The sequence below is a fragment of the Ciconia boyciana genome, chromosome 4, assembly GCF_034638445.1.
Source record: "Ciconia boyciana chromosome 4, ASM3463844v1, whole genome shotgun sequence".
Lineage (NCBI taxonomy): Eukaryota > Metazoa > Chordata > Aves > Ciconiiformes > Ciconiidae > Ciconia > Ciconia boyciana.
In genome coordinates, this window is record NC_132937.1 from 45,516,626 (window position 1) to 45,536,888 (window position 20,263).

Genomic DNA, 20,263 nt, shown 5'->3' on the forward strand with positions numbered 1-20,263 from the left:
GTGGTTTTATAAAGAATGCTCATATTGCAGAATTTATACTGCACTTTTTGCTTATTATGATCTCAGTTCCTTCTTAATCTGTCATAAAGGATCCAACTGGTCTCATTAGTAAGCAATGCTGCTAATTGTCAGGCTGCGCTGATGCTTCCTCTCTGTTCAAATTGGAAGTCAAATATAGAACACTGGATAAGAAATAGGGCACACAATTCTGATTTTCAGATAATCCAAATTCTCTCAAGTCCAGATGACATATGTCAATACAGATTTCTTAACTGTTCTGCTCTTTCTCTTTCAGGCCACCATTCCTGGACAACTTTAGCTTCCTCACCATCTTAATCAAAACTGTGGACCACAGGGCACCCTCTGTCATTTCAGCTATCTTTTTCAGAAAATGTGTATTTAATTCTGCAATCTCTACACACGGCACTGACAAGAACAGCATTATGAATCTAAAACTACACTTTTTTTCAAAAAGAGGCTTTAGGGAAACAAGCATATTTGCACTCATATTTTCTTCTAAAAAAATAATTTTTAAAATTCAGATGTGTCTCAAAATTGTTTGACCTTAAGCTTCAAGGTACATTGACCTGTCATGAAAGCTCAGGGCCTTGAAAGAAAACAAAAATTTATGTGGATGTGTCCAAATCTCAAAACATTATTCCACAATGAGGCTGCTTGAAAAGTATATTTAAGTCAGATCTGTCAGAATTTCACTAGCTATTTTCTATCACTGAGCTTAAAAATCAGTTTGTGGCGTTTTCTTTCCTTACCACATGGCCTATTGGCCTAAAGGACCTGTGATTCATACACAGGCCATCAGAACTGTGGTTTCCTTACAGCTATCTCCTCTCTTCATAACTGAGGTACTATATTCTGGTCAGAAGCAAATTCCTCACACAGAAATGAACTACTGGTAATGGCTGTCAGTAGTAGCATGTTCACATGGGGAAAAAAAAAAAACAACAAAATGAAACACACAAACCAATTTTAGAGGGAAGACTGCAGTAAAAGAAAGTATTATTAAGCTTCTGCCAGCTATCAAGTGTGTAAGAGCTTTTTTTTTTTTTTTAAACTGAAGTTAAACAGGTGACACATTATTTTTATTATCTTGTTGAATTAAAATTCTAAGTCCAAAAGTTCTGTTGAATTGCATCCAGTAAATGTTTGTAGCTCGATCTGCCATATTCAAAATAAGAAAGAAACTTATTGGCTAGAAGAAACAGATGGCTAGCTTTTGCCAATACAGTTACATAGTCAAAGTGTCATCTGAAAGACTCCCCCTCCACCCCATCCACCAATTATGTCAGCAGATAGTTCTTTTCGTATTCAAAAGCAAAACGTCAGCATTCCTATACACAAAGTCCTCTTTTTACTGTCATTCTTGTATTATGCAAGTGGCTCTATTTTAAAACATTTTACACATTACTTTGACATACTTAAATTCCAGTCAGAAATAGTATCATCATCATCAAGTTCATCATCATCATCGTCATCATCTTCAATACCATCTTCTTCATGTTGCTGAGCCACTGTCCGTGAACGATGAAAACGAGGTCTTATGTCCTGTTCACTATCTGGAATAGCTTCATCTTCTTCAACATCCCCCTGTCATCAAAATGTTTTATCAGATAAACTATTCCAACTATGTTGCTCAAGGAAGTTAAGAATGTAGTTTTAGTTCAAGATTTTATAAGCATATAAAAGATTCACATCCCACTTGTGCTGCCCAGCTAACTAAAAATGCAATTGTTCCTGCATTCTGCTGCTTCATTTACCAGAAAAATGTCAGGAAGATAGAAGCAAGACAGGTAAGCTCCCGCACAAAGTATCCTTCTTGTAAGAAATTACTCTTGATGGGAATGTAACCGAAAGAAGTAGTGATAAAGAAATCCTGGTACACAGACATATTCTAAAACATAGTGATGGAAAAAGCCATGTATTCAATTTAGAAGGCATTAGAACTAATTCTGAACATTTTTTTTAGGCTGCATTGTTGCAGTAGTTAATGTGTAATAGTATCCCAGCTCTGCCTAGTTGCATGGGAGGGACAGGGGCAAAGCAGGAAAACCTGCAGATTATTATCCAACAAACACGGCAGCAGTCACATGTAGTATTTGGAACAGCACACCTTGCCCAGAAAGCTAATGCTCCATTGAACAGATGGTAGACCAGACCTGCCTATTCTGATCTGAATCATTCTGATTGACAGGTCAGAAGCTAACCAGATATTCTTACAGAGTAAAAGAAATTGATGCTCACCTTCAACAGAATAATATCAATCTCTGAATATTTCATACCATTTACCAGCACAGGTATCAGCCTACAAAGAAATATTGATACATGTCGAAATAACACATGAAGAAGCAGACAGTTTTCAGTTACCTGGGCCATAATTTTGGTTGTAACCCTCACCCCCACAACCCACAAAATAAAAAAAATCCTTAGTCTGATAACAAAAGCTAAACCAAATTCCATTTCATAAGGTTCATCAACACTTGTCATCTGTAAGCGTTAACTTCAAATTACAAAACTTTTAACCAGAGGTAGCCAGATGGCACAACTGAGTTTTAAACTTTAAAAAACAGATATTATTCCATATAATGAATTTATTCTGAAGCACCTTTCAGAAATTAAGTCTAAAGGTTTTCAGTAAGAATTCAAACTCCCATAATATGCATTATAAACAAGTACTAAGTTGGCTCTCACCAATAGTACTTGTCACTTTATTTACTTGTGGCTGAAGACTCTACCTCACTACTCAAAGACAGAAGCCTAACTACATTAAGCCCTCCTATCCTTTTCACATTACTTCCATAAGACAAGTCCCCAACATTGCAGTGATCTTGACTAATCTGTATTAGGATTTCACTTCATTATTAAACTGGCTAAGGCTATGGGACTCCAACTGTACAGATGTATAGCTAAAAAAGTAGTAAGGGAAAAAAGCCCAATAGTTTACATACAAACACATTCTCTGGAAAAAGAAAAATCCATAAAAATATGTATTACAACTCAAATCAAGCTAATAATGAAATCACCATGGACTGACCCAGCTCCGGTGACAAATTCAATCTCTATATTCTGCAGCTGAGGAGTATTGCTTTTGAAGGTACCAGGCCAGCAATAATATTACACATTGCAATGGCACATTACCTTCTGAACTTTGAATGAAGGAATAGTAAGTATTCACATTAACACAAATTCATTGGCATTTCTGCAGCATACTTTGTAAAGTATGCAGGAGCTATGTATTTTATAAGAAAGCCCACAGAAGCAAAATGGAACAAGATATTAGATAACACATGAACAGGTTTTTAGAAGATCTTGTCCCACTTTTAATTTAATAAAAAAAATTTTAAGATCATCAAGTATTGACAAAACTTATATAGCCGTCTAGTCAAACAGGACTCACCAACAAATAAGGTGCTTTCAACAAATGTGACATTGAAAGATCATGAGAAATGTAATGTTACCCTTATTTGTTTTTCTAGAAATTTAGAAGCTTTTTTTAATTAAAAAAAAACTGAGTGTGACACTGTTGCAGTGTCAAGGTTCATGTAGGCCAAAAGAGGTTTAATACTTGTTGTTATTAACTAGTAGTTAGTAACTACTGTTATTCTCAGTATAAACATGATGTATGCTGGGAAGGGGGTGGGTAGACTCAAGAATTGTGCTATCATTCTTTTGAGCTACAAGAGTAGGAATTAAGTAAAACCATTTTAAAACTTAAAAATTATTTCTCATAACATTGGTTCTCCTGTTTTCAACTCCTATTCCTCCACTGCCAAAGTAGGTGTTTTAATCTCAATTCTCTACTTTCTAATTGCTTATGAAAACTGAAATTTTGCTGATTTTTTTTAATTGCTTCAAATCTATAAGGCTTATTTTTGCTGAGAAGAATGCATCTCTTCTGTCTGTGACTCTGTTCTTCCAGTCAAGATCTTGAGAGAACTGCCCCAGTGATTTCAAAAACCTTCCATGCATATATAAAAACAAAGAGTATCCATTTACTGGGAACACTGAAGAATTCATTTCCTATTGCAAAAGACTTCAGATTAGTCTGGAAAAAAGTTACAAGCACTGTTGCAGACATGCAGATGTTTAAGTCTCAAACACAGATATTCATTCCCATTCAAACAAAGATCTACATTTTGAGGCATGGGATAACTTTTTGAAACTCACAAAACCTAATTTTTGAAACTTAAACTACTATCAGGCTGCAGAAGTATGCCGGAGCACATTTTACATACTTCTTTCAAGTTAAAATTGCAATAGTAATTGATATAAAACGGATTCCTAAATCCAAGTGATGTCATGCCATTTTGGCATGTTCTTTATAAAACAGGGAACCCTTTGCATGACTATGCACATAGAAGCATTGCACAGAGATGCCTACATCAGCAGTAGTCAAGACAACATGTTCATGGTACACCAGATATTACAGGTAATGTCATGTGGAGATGTTTGAGCTTAAGTGCAGGTTATTACATCTTTGAATTCATCTGAAGCTTAAGAGCCTGTTTAGCTTGAGGTAAAGCACCACAGTGACACAGTTTAGGGTGCTTCTGGAGCTTGTTGGGTCTGAAATCCTCAGAATTCTTTTCAATGAACTCCGTGCTACAGCCATTTTTACCATGCACAAGAACTAGCTACAGGAAAATTCTTCTAAGCATACCGCAAGCTAGATACAGTCTCTATGAGAGTAACCAGGAACAAGTCAACTGAAGTTTAAAGATGACTATTTCAAAATAAATAGGAGTTGTAATTCTTAATACTTACTTAGTAAGATGCCGACATAATACATCTTTACAAATAGGCTGTTCAGCCAAGGTCAGCCAAAACTCACAAGCCTCCAAAGCCACATTTTCATCTTGGTCCTGGGTCCTTTGAAGCATGTACTACACAATATGAAAATAAATTACTTCTGTAAGATAGAAGTTTTAAGTGTCCAGAAGAAGCTACCAACATTGTAAAGTGTGTTCGCAAAACCAGACTATGCTACCATAGCAATTTTGTTTCTTGTGAGGGGAAGAAACAGACATAAGAGATTACTTAAGGCTATAGTGAGAATAAGCTGAGAGAATTCTTTCTTCTTAAGAGAATTCTAAATTTCTTCATTGCTTAAGTGAGAACATTATTACCAAGAAACTACAGAGACCCAAGATAATAAACAGCAGTTTCCTGTGAATAGACTTTTTTTTTATTTTTACCCCCCTTTTGCACTTTTGAATAAAAAGGTACAATTATACCCTTAATAAGATGGAAATACTTTTTATTTCCAGTACCATAAAAAAGCTTCCCTTCCAAATCTTGATTACCTGACAGGATGTAAAAGTAAGTAGAACCCATAACAGAAAGGGAAAAAAAAAAAAAAAAGTCTCACATTTTTCTAGCATGAACGGTAATTCAGAGATGCAGTATCAAATCTTTAAGCTGGCTATTGAAATTTAGCCCTCCTTCAACCAAAAATAATCAAATACCTGCATAAACAAAAAGCCTAAGTAGACTACTGCTACATCAGTTTCTTACACACAACTGCCAAAACAATTTAAGGAAGACTCTTGCAACTTCCAAAATAGTAATTTCTATATTTTTCCATGTCAGCCCTTATTTCTGGAACACTTGGTTCTTCCATTCATTTTAGAAAACCTCATGGAAGTCCATGCAGCTACCTTTCCTCACACATAGATTTAGAGCAAAAGAAATCCCTCTTCAGTTGCTTCAGAATACCATTTTATTCTCAAAATTGAATACAATGGGGGGACCTTTGTTATCCTTCTGCATTTCAGGGATGCAAGACTTGCCATGATTGTACCCCTTCCTACAAAACTGCACTAAATTGCAAGCTTTTCCTAAAGGTTCGCTATTGTGATTAAGAACTTACAGTAAGAGAAATACTGCTCTATTCTGAGTTGTCAACAGATTGCAGCTTGGAAAAGTTGAAAAATATCCTACTCATTGCAAGCAAGGCTTCCTTAATGAACCTTAAGTTAAGAGATTTGGCATTTTTCCCCAGAGGGACTGAAAATCCACTATTATTTTGTGGATTTGTTATTTGTCAGGGAGACAAAATCAGAATGACAAAAAGTAATCTGTTTGAAGATGTCCCTCACACCGTCATTTGCTCTTTAAGTATCTATTATAAGTATTATACTCTATGCTCCATGAAGTTAGATAGCAGTAGGTTGAAAAGGCTACTTACACTCAGTGGTGTAAGATAGCCATATACACAGCTTGGAAATCATAGCAAGAACACTGATCCTAGTAACAAAGCAAAATGAAGGCTTAAAAAGGTATTTGAAGATATTTGATCAAAAGGTATTTGAAAGCTTTTTTTTTTTTAATATTATCATGCCAAATTGTACTAAATAGTTTTAATGATAAGCTATAAAGTTCTACTGACTTTAGGCAATGCAAATAGTTGCTTTGTCACAATAAATTACAAAATAGCATAGGAAGATTATTCAGTACGGTTTTGTGCACTCTCTAACATAAATATAAATGTTGTGCTAGCCTTGTTAAGTCAAACCAGCAAGAAAAGAATAGTGGGCTACACAAAGCATTGAGAAGAACACATCCTTTAAGCAGTAACAGACACGCTTTTATCTGAAGAAAGCAACAGGATGCAAAAGTCAGGATTTCTACTGAGAAAGATCTTAGGAGCCATGTGTTTGGACAAACATGCTCTGTGAGCATACAAGTGCAATCTAGTAACTGAAATGTTAGGTTGGTCTGCTCCTGACATATCCTGTTACCAAGCTCTCAGACAAAAAAAGAAAAAACTTGTGCTTCTGCTCACCTGGAAGTACATGCTCGAAAAACCCAACAAAATCCAAACTCAGCCATTCCTGTATGCTCCAGGTATTTGGCAAGAAAGTTAATACTAAACCTGTCGGCTTCAAAAGCATGATGCCCGCCAAGACCTTAGAATCACTACTGGATCATTAATATTCTTTACTTTAAAAGTGATTCTCCATAATCATAAAGAACTTCATGTAGATACAAGTTTCTCTCTTTTAAGACTTTCTTCACTTAAAGCAGCCATCAGCAGCATCATTCAGCTTGGAGGCATTAAAGCCTCAAAGGTGCAAAACCTGACTCATTTGAATGCTGAACAATAGTAACTTCTGGGATATTACATTTGCACAAAACAGGATGTATACAGAACTGGGGAAATCAGTTACAGTACACAGTAGTCCCAAAACTGGAGAAAGAAAGAAAAAAAAAATCTAAACTTTCTGTTACAGAACAGAACATCACTACTACTGCCTTTGGTAGAAAAGAAGCCTAGTAATAGTTTTACCAAGACCAAAATACCAGATACAATGAGAATACAATCTTGGATCTTTTTCTAGTTGGTGACATCATTTCCACCTACAAAGCCCAGAAGTTTCTTACTGATCTTAGGAGGGTGAAGACCCACAGAAGTTATCACTTCTTGACAATATAATCTCCAAAGCTTTATTCTCTCTCAAACCCCAAAAAATCTCTCAAACAACCAAACAAAAAAAAACCCACCACCAAGCACCAACAATCCTTGCTTGTACTATGTTATATGAGAGCATGTCTGCCAAGACTAGTGTCATGGAATTCCAGACAACATATAGGAAGAGTAGACAACAGGCCAAGGCTATCACGGGTCACCTCAGGTTTATGCATCTCTAATGCCTGTGTCCAGGAGCAAAAGAAAAACTTAACGCCTTTTTCGTGTTGTCTGGACACAGTTCTTATGGAATTTGACACTGGGTTGTGACCCACTTGTCCACATGAAAGCTGCATGAGAAACATTCTAATCTGAGCTGTATTTCCAGTCTGGCAAATAGTATATGCAAACACTACCTAGAAATCGCCAGTATTTCCCAGAAATGTGGGAATTACAGCTCAAACATTTGAGCAGACAAAAAACCAGAGCTGATTGGTCCTCTGGTAGACAAGTCTGCACTAATCTAGAATGGTAAAGGAACTATGAAGTAACATTAACCTCTATGACTGAATGCAATGGGAGGCAATGTCATTAGTAGCTCAAAGAGCATCTCGGCTATATAAAATAACATGCCTTATCCTTGTTATGGTCAACACATCTGAAAAAAGTGACAGCTTCAATGTGTAAACTGTAGCAGTATCAGCACTAGCACCAGATTTTTAACATGATCTTCTCACTTGGGGTCAAGCAATGCCTGGCTGCTCCATAGTATATCTGATCCCGGCCATTTCAGGATCAATTAACTTAATGAAGAATAAACAACTGCCATATGCATTGCCTGTCAAACACAATGTCAAGTTGGCAATTAGCTAAGAAGAAAGTTTCTCCATCTCAGTCTTGAAGGAAAACGAAGAGTAAGCAAGTGCAAGAGAAACATATCTGTTCTGATGAACGCTTTTTATTTGTTATTATTTCTGCAACCCCAAACAGCTTTCAGCACACAATCTGGGAAATGAGACTCACCTCAACTATACTAATCATATGAGGAAGCAGGCGATCCATTCGAACTTCCAGCAACATTACCAGAGCACGGCAAACATTTTTGCGTACTTCAGGCTCCTCATCACCAGCCAGAGCAAAAAGATTCTGTTGGAAAGTAATACCAGTTGAAAAGCCTCAGTTCATCTACTTCAACTTGTACTCAAATGACATTACTGACAAACTAAAGTATCCAAATATGTAATTCTGTACTCTCCCACCCCACACCTCAGAATACCATTATATTTCTTAAAGACATATGGTTCAGTGAATGAACTCTTCAGACTCTCAGTGTGTATTGTACACAAACAAAAACATTGCATAATATTAGCACTGGCACAAGAATAGTATTTCCTGGATTTTTTCTTTTTAAATCCTAAACATAAATGAAGTTCTGAAGCCAGAAAAATCCGTCAGTACATAACAGCAGCAAATCAAATGCTCTAGATAACCCAAAATACCACCCTTCTAATCCATATTCAGTAGCAGTATTCAGAGAGACCCAGATGGACTCAGTGACATGATGGTCCCTCTACTGTACTTGCCATGATAGGTAAGGGACAGACTGCTGCCATTACTTTGACACCTTTATGCAACAAGAGTTTCCTCTACTTATGAAGAGGAAGCATCTTTCAAAATACTATTTTTTGGGCTTGGAGAGTGCTTAGACTAATCAACTCTGAGCACGAGCATACAGAATGAACTTCCATCCATAGGGACTGAAGCTAAGGACAGGCAACCAGAAATGGGGAGTTTGTGGGTAGAGGTAGTTGTAAAACATAATTCAAAACTCTCGATAAATCAGATATGTAATTTGACTTAACCCCCCAACCAAGAAGGCACACCCACCTCAATAAAAGAATCTATGTGCAACATAAGAGCTTGAGTTCTGCTGATGATAAATTGATTGACGCATGCAACAGCATGAGACCTACAAATGGAACAGTTAAAATATACATTTTTCATGAGTTAAGAACACTTTATGAACTGTACATAGGCATCAAATGACACTGTCCAAACATCTTCTAGAGGCAAGACAGAACAAATCTGCACACCTCTAGTATTACCAAGCAAAATTACTAAACCACATTTTAAGTACCACTTTATACTCTGACATATCTAAAAAATATTTAAAGTATTCAGTAAATAAAAACCAGAGCAGGATGACTACATGTGGCATATTTGTTCTGAACAGTATGTAAGGATGTTCTTTTTGAGTATATTATGATTATTGATCTTCTCAGATATTAACAATTCTATACAAGTCAACGTGGTGAAATTTTAGCATGCCCTTCTTCGTTGTTAAGTATCCAACTGCCTTTACAATATTTTTAGTATTTAGTGAGACCAGTATGTGTCAACAATATAGGTGTAGCTTAGAAAAAACACACACTTGTAGTAGGATACATCCTAAAACACTTGTGGTAGAAACATACTAAAAAATGAGGCATTGGTTCTTCTATGCCATTTCATGCAAAGCCTCTTACAGGTCTTTTTCTTTCTCAGAGACAGAAAAGTCAAATTCCATAAATAAAGGCACAAGGCAAAACTACCTGTAAAAGCCTTTGAAGACCCATTCAAGTATTTTTACTAATGTAACTCCACACTTCTATTCTGTTCAGATATTTCTTGGAAGACTGTCTCACAAAACATTGTTCAAAAGTTGTCTCTGACAGATTTAAATATAAAGTATTTTACTGGCATTACTAATAGTTTTCATACTTCAGCACTATGTACTAGAACCAGGCTGTGGGTCAGCACGTGGCCTGCTTTAAACTTGAAACTGGTTTAAGAGTCTCAAAGCCAAAAACATTGCAGCATAGGAAAAAAGTGAAAGACTGTATAATGTGGTAAGGAAAAAAGTGTGTTTTTCTCCATCTCTCCCAGCTCCAAAGAAGTATTAAGCTTAGCTTTCCACAAGGGCAAGTTCATGCTTTGTTATATATTTTTCTTAGCATGCATCTATTCTAGGTGAGTTTCTAAATATTATTTGTATCCTGTCATGATATATTCCAAGTTACACTCTTCCTCTTAGTCTTCACCATCTACTACTGTTGGGAATAAAGAATTGCCACCTCCAAATTGTAGAATCTTTCAATATAATTTTCAAATAGGAGTTAAAAAACACATTTCACAGAATCACAGAGAATCACAGAATGGTTGAGGTTGGAAGGGAACTCTGGAGGTCATCTGGTCCAACTCCTCTGCTCAAGCAGGGCCACCTACAGCCAGTTGCCCAGGACCATGTCCAGATGGCTTCTGAGTATCTCCAAGGATGGGAGACTCCATCACCTCTGTGGGCATCCTGTGCCAGTGCTTGGTCACTCTCACAGGAAAAAAGTGTTTCCTGACGTTTGGAGGGAACCTTCTGTGTTTCAGCATGTGCCCATTGCCTCTGGTCCTGTCACTGGGCACCACTGGCTCTGACTCTTTACACCCTCACTTCAGGTATTTACATACATTGATGAGCTCCCCCAGTCCCAGCTCTCTCAGCCTTTCCTTATAGGAGAGGTGCTCCAGTCCTTTCATCATCTTCACGGCCCTTTGCTGGACTCTTTCCATTATGTCCATGTCTCTCTTGCACTGGACAGCCCAGAACTGGACACATTATTCCAGGTGTGGCCTCACCAGGAAGATGAGGGGAAGGATCACCTCCCTTAACCAGCTGGCAACAGTCCAGTCCAGGATACCATTAGCCTTCTTTGTGGCAGGGGCACACTGTTGGCTCATTTCAGGGCAAAAGCTACTGTTCTTTGTAACAAATACTAGCAATAACAATTTAATTCTGGATTTTTTCCTCTATCCTATACTTCTGTTGCTTTGGAGAGCTTAATACAGTTTTACAGTGAAAAGATGACGAACCTATTTAATTTGATTCAGCTAAAAGATAAAGAGCTTTTTAAGTCTTGGTGCAGTTAAAGCAGAAGAAATTTTCTGCAAGAATGCAGAAACTATTGTCAGCAAAAGAATTTTGACTCTCCCATTGCTGAAGTCATTACAAAATGAATGCAAAATTGTTCTTTCTAATCAGAATATTAGGTTCTAATCACAGCATTGAATTTTTCATAATAATATGCAAAAAAACCAGCTTGATTTTCAGAAATGGAAGATGTATAAAGAGGTGAGATTCTTGTAATAACTAAGCAGATAAACATGGACATTACTGATGCATGGGATCTCTGTGGAAGTCTGCAGGATCATTTAAAAAAACTAAGCATGTTTTAAACACATCTACAAAATAGCAACATTGCTGCTCACGTAAATAAAATTTTAACAGGTAACTACTACAATACCTAAACCTACCTTATTTTTGGACTGCTGTGCTTGAAGAACTGCAAGAATTTAGGTATCATGATATTGAGTGGTCGGTCCAATACATCGCTATCTAAAATCTCAGCAGAATCTTCACATATCTTCTGAAGAGCGCCAAATGCACCCTGTTTAAAAAGAAAAAAAGAACACCAAAAAACCCCACTCTTCTTTCACATTCTGAAGAAAGCAAAATTTCAGGTTTTGTACAGAACAGGTGATTTCAGCACAACACAGTAAATGTAGCTAGTTAACACAGTAAATGCAGCTAACTAAATATGGAGTTAAACTGAAACATCCTTAAAGGCTTTTTATTTAAGCACTTTATATCGGCATCTGTAAGCTCTCAAGCTGGGTGACTCAGTGGATAAGTGGTAATTTTAATTTTAGCACTCAATGCTCATCTATTCAACCATATTTTTAAAAATGCTTAAAAGCTGGTTCTTATTTGAGAAATAAATGTCCAGGTGCAGAAGTATCCAATTTAATTACATATATAACTGTATTTCCTTTCATGGTTTGTTATGGGGCAAAACAGAACTCTGGATATGATGGTCAATTTGACTTTCATTTTCAAGTGTTTTTTTCTTTTTCTTGAGAAAGCAGCACTAAAACACTACATAACAGTATGGCATCTTGGACTATTATCCTATCTCTGAGGATTATTTTATACAAAATGCTTCACACACTTTAAGGCAGACACTATCAAGTAACTAAAATTATGTGATCACAGATTTTTATTTTTTTTAAATTAGACAAGGCTTTTTTTCTCCTCATAGTTTAAAACAGTTAAGTTTGTATTTATTTATTTTCCTTCATACATACTGAACAAAACAGTTAATTTCACCCTGATATAGCAATGACAGATCACTTTTTGCAAATTAAGTTACAAGAAGAATGAACACTACTTTTAAGTAAGAGAAAATGCAGGGTCAGCTTGATGATGCTGATGACACCTAAAAGATTAGGCATCAGAGAGTGGTAACTTCAGGACACTTCTCAGCTGGGATGCTACGACTACCCATCTGCAGTCTTATTCTGCTTTTATGCAAAGAAAACAGATTTGTTTGAACAGTAAGAACATGGAATGCAGGTAGAAGAAAAAGTATCAAATTTGAGCCACTGTTCTCTGAGGAGAATATATGTGCATTTATACGCACACACAAAATACTATACTTATAAATAGTGTCTATGAGGAGAGACAAAAATAATCAAATTCAGATTATAATATTATATTTTCTATAAGTTTCCTTACCTCACAGGTATTGTAATCTTCAGAATCCAACAAGGTGCAAAGCTTTGGTAAAAGTTCAGGCCAATTCTGTAATTCCCCTTTTGAGGCAATGGTTGTTATCAGAATGCCTAAAGAATCAGAAGGAGGAAGGAAATGAGATCTCCATATCTTTACATGTTTCATACCAATTTTTCTCATTTTTCTCCTCTCAAAGATCTAAGGAGTTAAGAAATTTATTGTTTTGTTAAGAACTGGCAAGCATAAAAAGAGGAATGGTATTTGAAGGGCTTTGAAATGCAAAGGTGGGTTGTTCCTTCCTGCTACCATTAAGGGCTCAGGCGTGAGAAATCAAGCACAAAGTAATTCCAGTTAAGGAAATAATCATGCCCAAACACTGCAGGGCAGCTTTGGCTCTAAATTTACTAAACACTGTACAAATCTTGACCTCCAGTAAATGTAGAGTATCCACCTCAAGTCAGCTCTTCTTTATTATGATACAAAAGCATGAATGTGGGAAGCTGTCATTCAATAAACTTAAAACCCAGTGGTAAGTTATGTGTTCACAACTTTACTGTGTTTACACAAAACGTTAAGGACACAGTCTAAGACAGAAATACCTACTAAGAGGTTACACACTATGGCAGGTCATCCAGTGAGCAGCTGCAGGGGTTGTCTGATTGAGATCCAGCAAACAGATAGGTCAGCCCAAAGAGTCACTAATTCTGTTTCTTCCACATACAGAAATCCCAGGAAAAAACTAATTAGGTGACAGGAACAGGGAAGGCTGCTTATAAACTAAAACTGACTTTGTATGAGTCCATTTTACCTCAAGACAAAAATGAAACAGGTAGCATAATCTATTATGCTACTGACAGTTACTTCTAATGAGTATGAACACAGAAGAACTTGATACTACTACAACTAGTAATCTCCCAAGTGACAAGTGATGAAAAAAGCTTTCCTAAGCTTTTTCATTAAGCTAATCACAATATATAATTTTTCTTTGGAATATAATGTTAAAACTCTTGTTTTAACAAGAACACAGGACAACATTACAGAGCAAAGGACATTCTGGACAAGACACACAGTAACTAAAAGATATTTTGCATCATGTTTCCTTTGATGCAATAATGCTGGAGAACCCACGAAGACAAAGGGCAAAAATGAAGACAGAGGTAAAACACAATTTTACAGCTCCAGAAGTAGTTTGTATCCAGTTCTCTTCATAACTGCAACTGAATAGAAAAGATTCCCAAAAGCTTACGGAGATCTATGGAGTCTTAAAGACTGCATTTCTCCTGAATATTATGGTCCTGCAAAGAATATCAGATGCATTAATAGAAAATACTTATTTTACTGTTGTTGGATCTTAATGATCCACTTTTTTTTTTTTAAATTAAACTGAACTTCACAAAAAGAACAAAATAAATTAATTTTCTTGCCTCCTAGACAAAGGACTTAAATTGAAAAATTGTCTCTCTAACTTAGATCTGGCACAGGTTTGTTTGTAGACTTAACACGGGTTTAGAAACAAACATAATTAAATTCCTGGAGCTCCTCTGAACTAATGTGACAGAAGTTGTAAGTCTCAAAGGGGTAGGCAGTTTGGAAAAGAGTTGGTTGAAGATCTTGTCAAGGTCCTAGAAGTGGTTTCTGAGGATGTCAAATGGTCTGGCTATACTTGTCATGTGTGTAAGCTTTCACAGCTGAAAGAAAGACTATTTGAAAACTACTTCAAGTGTTCCTCCAAAAGGCTTATTGCAGATAGCAACAGGATCTAGGAGGAAATACCTCCAGATGCACAGGCAAGAAGTGACCTGAGGCCACTGCCCCTTGCAACAGAGGTGTATGCAGTTCAGACCATACATGTCATGATGAACTTTCTGAACAGGTCTGCAGAGAAGCCATTTAATGCTGTGCTAGTGTTTTTGAAATGATAAACAGACTTTGATGGGGACAAAAAAAAGAATACTATCAGACTATCAAGAACTTAAAGAGGCAAAAGCTATAGCATTTGAAGCTTTGCAAAAGGTTTTAAGAACAATGAGGAAACAGCCACATAAAAAAATAAGTTTTAGGCACTTATGTTCATGTTAAAAGGAATCTTCATGGGCTTCTAATGAGCTTCATCTCCTTTCAAACATGAAATTTTCCCCACCCACCTGCTGCTTTATTTGGCCAGCAGGGAACAGAAGACATCAGAGATTAGCCTTTGTGGCTTTCTCCGCAACACTTCAGACACAGAAACATGGACATCACAAGAATAATCAAAGAAATAATCAGTTTAGCAGCTTGCAGCTTTTTCACAGGTTTGGGCTAGAGCTGAGAGTTAAGACAGCCTTTCCTTCTGACCAGTATACTACATGGCAAGGTTAGAAATCTGAAACTGAAAGTCTTTAGAAAGATGGTCTTTGATTTGTAATGGACTTCAAAACAGTATTACAGAATCTGTTGATATTTCACCTGACAAATGTGAAATCTAATTAATATAGCAGCTGGGCTAATTGAGCAGTAAATATACAAGAAAACAAACTCCAGAGTAATGTCAGAAATTTTTAAAAACATAAGTGTAATTGACATGACAGCTTTTTTATGTCACTGTTTCAATTACATGCAACCCCAGTTTACAGCATCAATTCTACAATAAGAAATTTAACATAAAGAAAAAGCAGCTATGCTTCAGTACTTTCATGCCAATAAAAGGACAGGGGGAAGACTGGGGGTTTTGGGCTGGTGTTTTGCCTCTGTAGCTTCTAAAGCTGATTTCTGAACTCCTTAATTCTAAAAGCTCAACTTCATAGCAAAATTCTCCCTCATAGGGCAATCATTAGCTTTCACTTTCCTTCTGCAGTGAAGCTCTCCAGTCCCACCACTTCTCTTAAACACTTAAACTATTTCTCCTGCTTGCTTTTAAGCATCAGCTACACTAAGGTCCTGCCCAGACTAGAATCCCCAGAAAGTTTTAAGAACAGTCACAGACACTTCCTAAATAGATGCATTTATTTCCTGGTAAGTTTGTGGGTCCTCAACACATGCAGCCATCTTTTTTGAACTTTAATCCATATTTCAACATTAGCACATGGGGTTTTAAAACCTGTACCACACAGCACAGAGAAGTTCCACACTGTTACTCATTTGGGGATTAAAATAGGGAGAAGCTAAGCAAGGATACAACAACATGTAGTTACCATTTGGTCTCAAGTCACAGTTCTAAAATCAACTCTATTGCCATGCGCATTCTCCTCAGCGAGGTGACTTCTAAGGATGAGATTAATCAGCTTGCCTCCATCTTGGCCAAAAGGTATCAGCTTTTGTCTGGTTAGCACTAGATGCTAGAGACCACAAAGGAGAGTGAATACTGCATTAAATCTTCTCTGATGCTATTTTGATGTACTTGCTTATATTCCTCTCAGAATTCCAGAGATCTGATTTGCAGTTGGCTCATTAAATTGATAGTGCTTAAACTACAAAAACCCGTATGTATCTCAAAGAGCAGCTCTAACTAGCACATGCCAACTCATATGCTAACAAAGAAGGCCTAGGTAGGTAGTAATATTTTTACACCTAGCTAGTACCAAGAGACCAGCAGGTACTGGACCAACCTCACTATTAAGACAGGAGGCTAAAAGGATCCAACATTTAATTACTTCAAAGAAGAGGGTGCAAAGCATGCACAAAATAGCAACTGTTACATAAGCATACAGTTTATCAGTTGCTACTCATCCTCAGAGTTCATACATGCTTGAATAATCCCTGCAAGGATCACTTAAAGCCGAACAGTAATTGAGCTACTAATCCACAAACATTTCATACTAGGAGAAATCAAAGAATAACCGCTTGAAAACAAATCCCCCACCCCCTAAACCATCACCACCAAACAACCCTAAGACAGCAATCCAAATGGAACTGGAATATATTCTTTAGCGAGCTCCATTGTACTCCACTGACAACTATGAACAAACAAGCAAGTGTGACTCTTCTACAACCTGAAATCACAAAAGTACCTGCCACTCAAAGACTTGTTTCTACTGTCATTAAGAAAATGGGACATTAATAAAATTCATAGTAAAGCAGCTTCACAAGTGATGAGATAGCAGGAAAAAGCTAAGAGATGAGCATTTTCCTCTAGCCCATAGTCCATAATCCAGATGTCTGGAGAAGGAATCCTATAGAAAAAGCAAAGGATTCTAAAGGAGCAGTAGCTGGTAATTACTTTATAAGAGGAGTCAGCTGATACAAGCTGAATTTCCTTCTGAACTAACACCCACCCCCATTTTCTCTGCTGTACTCAAATACATATTTATTTTACTTTTTTCTAGTTTTTTGAGTGGACAAGGAAAATTACTACAGTGACTGTAGCAATAGGAGGAAATCATATTCTCAAAGAGCAGACAGAAAAGTAACTTTACCAAGAAACAAATAAAAATAATGCAAGTATGCTTATTTTATGGAAGAGGTGTACTAAAAGTATCTACGAAATCAGAAATCCATGTAACAAAAAAAGTCTCACTGGAACTAGATATCTTCAAGGGCCCTTCCAACCCAAACTATTCTATGATGTTGTGTACACCATACTTTATCTACTGTTTTCTGACAGAAGGTATTTAAAAACAGAAACTCATTATGTGAATGTGTTATGCATGGTATGATGATTCCCTGAAGGGATGTGCATGTGTGTGCATATGGGGGGCAGGGCACAGGAAATGACCTAACAGAAGTGTTTGATTGATGCAAGCACAGTACTGAAATAGTTCTGAAGTCAGACCTTTACCTTGTTCCTGTTTTTAGGTATAGAAATTGTCAGCAAGCTCAATTTTAGTCGATTCAAATAAACTTATGTTCAGTTACATTTCAAGAGATATGAACTGAATTGCTAAATCACTTCTAAGAGAACAGGAAGCAAAAATAAGTGTAAATTTTGTATATTCACACTAAAGATAAATATCAGCATTAAAACATGGTGAAGTTGTGAAAATTATCAGAAGCAAACAGTTTTAGGAGTTTAATAACTGTTTACATCACTAGTGCAGCTCTCACCCATATCAGTAACATTTTCAGTAGGCAGAAGACAGAAATAAGAACAAACTTACCTACAGTAGCTCTAATTAAGGGGGAAGAATCACCAATGTTGTTCAAACATTCACTTTTAATGAAGTCAGTTACCCCATTGGGAAAGTTGTGAAAATGTGCTTTTACATTATTCTTCAAGATGAGACCACTCAAGGAACGTGTCGGTTCATCTGCAACAAAAAATAATTACGTTCAACCTTCAAGCAGCTCATAGGAATAAGGTGGATTTCCAGAACAATGCAACAAGAGCAAAGCTTATATAGAGAGATATTAATCCTCATTTCTTTATCTCTCCTTCCAACTACACCCATCAATTCATGTAGCAAAACTTTTCAGGTTCCGAGGTCACTATTTCTATTTATTCAAAATTAGAATATCAGTATCACAAATTCTACATTTTAAAATAAAGTTTTGTATAGAGATATAGGCAAGGAATAGATCTTTAGTCACAGGATATAGGAGACTCATGAAAGAAATTGGTCAAAGATATTCAGACATTCTGATTACACTGACTGGCTTGCTCAACACTGATACTGTAAGAAATTGATGACAAACCTGCTTCACCACAGTAAGATACAGATGCAGGACTATGCAGTAAATCCTCCACCCCCTACTCCCACAGAAATATAGTGTTCAATTTTTCTACAAAGTAAAGTATTGTAATCCCTTCAGATACCAGCTGTTCTATTGATCTATTAAATTAATAATTAGAGAAGAAAAAAGAAGTCTTTAACAATGTTAACAGGTAGGTGTCATATAGTGTGAACCATAAGAAAAAAGTGACCAGAATTGACCTGAACTGAGTAAGAATTGAAGTTTAGTCAACGGTTTCAGTTCTCTTCAGTGAGTTCTTTTTGCCTGAAAATGTCACTGAAGTATTGGGACAAGAGGAGGAATGGAAAAAGAACAGCCTAGATTTTTCATTTATATTGCAGCAGACTCATGTTTGGTTCTTCAACCAAGGGCATGAGTAACTTGGTATTACTTCTGAAATATGCTGAAAGCGAGATCTGAATGTTCTACATAGAAAGGGTTAGTTTATAGTATAAGAAAATTTAAATTTACAGTTTACAGCAACCCTAATCAGCACAGGAAGCTAATTTTAATTAGGATTTTAGCCACTTTAGCCACTGGGTAAGAAATAAGGATGTTCAAAGTTCCTTTGTGCCAAGAATTAGTTTACACATGGATCTATTCCAGGCCTTCAAAACTATTAACAGCCCAACAGAAATAAGGATAAGCAAAATAAGATATACAACTTTCAAATATAAAGTATTTTCAAGCTAAATTTACTGCATCACAACACCAATACTCTCAGTACACCTGCGATGTCTGACTGACAGACATTAAAGACACTTTCTATTGTGATCTGTGCTAGTTAGAACAGAAACAGCACTTTTCAGAAGAGGGGGTTTTCTTTGGCTGATCAGAAATCAAAATTCATTTTAATCAGCTGATTTTGAGTGCCAAAACCAGATTGCCATCATGTACTTTTTAATCTTGTTTTCATATTCATATTTCAGTTCTCCTAAAGAAGCATTATTTTTCATGCTCCATAACTATAAATGTATTGATTTACAAACAAACATATCCTTTACATAGAACTCAGTAACTTTATAAACCAGGAAGCCACTCTATGCATACATATTTGAAACAATTCTATAACTTTACCTACACTATAGGTTTTAAATAACCACCAACTTCTAAACAATATAAAAATAAGTCGTTTCACTGGCACAGCACTGCATTTCAAGGGCCAACAACTTTTCTGGGAGAATGGAGAAGGAGAGAAGAAAGGGTTTATTACTTTAAATAAAAATATTAAAGACTGGATGAGTGGACAAACTTTTCTCAACCACAGAACTTGGCTGTGAGATATGACAAATATTACTACCATTATTACTCAGCAAGTCAAATCAAGTAATTTTGTTTAAAGTTTAGAAGGTATCATTAATAAAGATCAGGTGGAGAATGACCTACAGAAAGAAGTTCTCACTTGAACTCTTAATCAGTCTCATGTTTGCCTGAAATACTCTCTGAATTAAAAGGAAAATCTCCGCATCAACTCGTACACCAAAACAGTATGTCAAACTCTGATTGCTTTACGTAACTGTAACCCATTGATAGGTACACATATCTTCAAGAAATGCAGTCCTCCATATATGATGATTAAGATTTAAAGTTGTGCC

General features: G+C 36.4%; 1 protein-coding gene across 2 annotated transcripts in view; it reads right to left on the minus strand.

Moving 5' to 3' along the window:
• The window catches only part of TNPO1 (transportin 1), an 82,538-nt gene that overhangs the window by 21,647 nt on the left and 40,628 nt on the right, over positions 1-20,263 (minus strand). For both annotated transcript variants that reach the window (XM_072858743.1, XM_072858742.1), the window contains 8 exons: positions 18,095-18,244; positions 13,026-13,132; positions 11,765-11,898; positions 9,311-9,392; positions 8,447-8,569; positions 4,780-4,898; positions 2,260-2,320; positions 1,437-1,605 (listed from right to left, as the gene is read on the minus strand). In XM_072858743.1, coding sequence (XP_072714844.1) covers positions 1,437-1,605; positions 2,260-2,320; positions 4,780-4,898; positions 8,447-8,569; positions 9,311-9,392; positions 11,765-11,898; positions 13,026-13,132; positions 18,095-18,244 — 945 coding nt within the window. The remainder of the gene's footprint in view (positions 1-1,436; positions 1,606-2,259; positions 2,321-4,779; positions 4,899-8,446; positions 8,570-9,310; positions 9,393-11,764; positions 11,899-13,025; positions 13,133-18,094; positions 18,245-20,263) is intronic.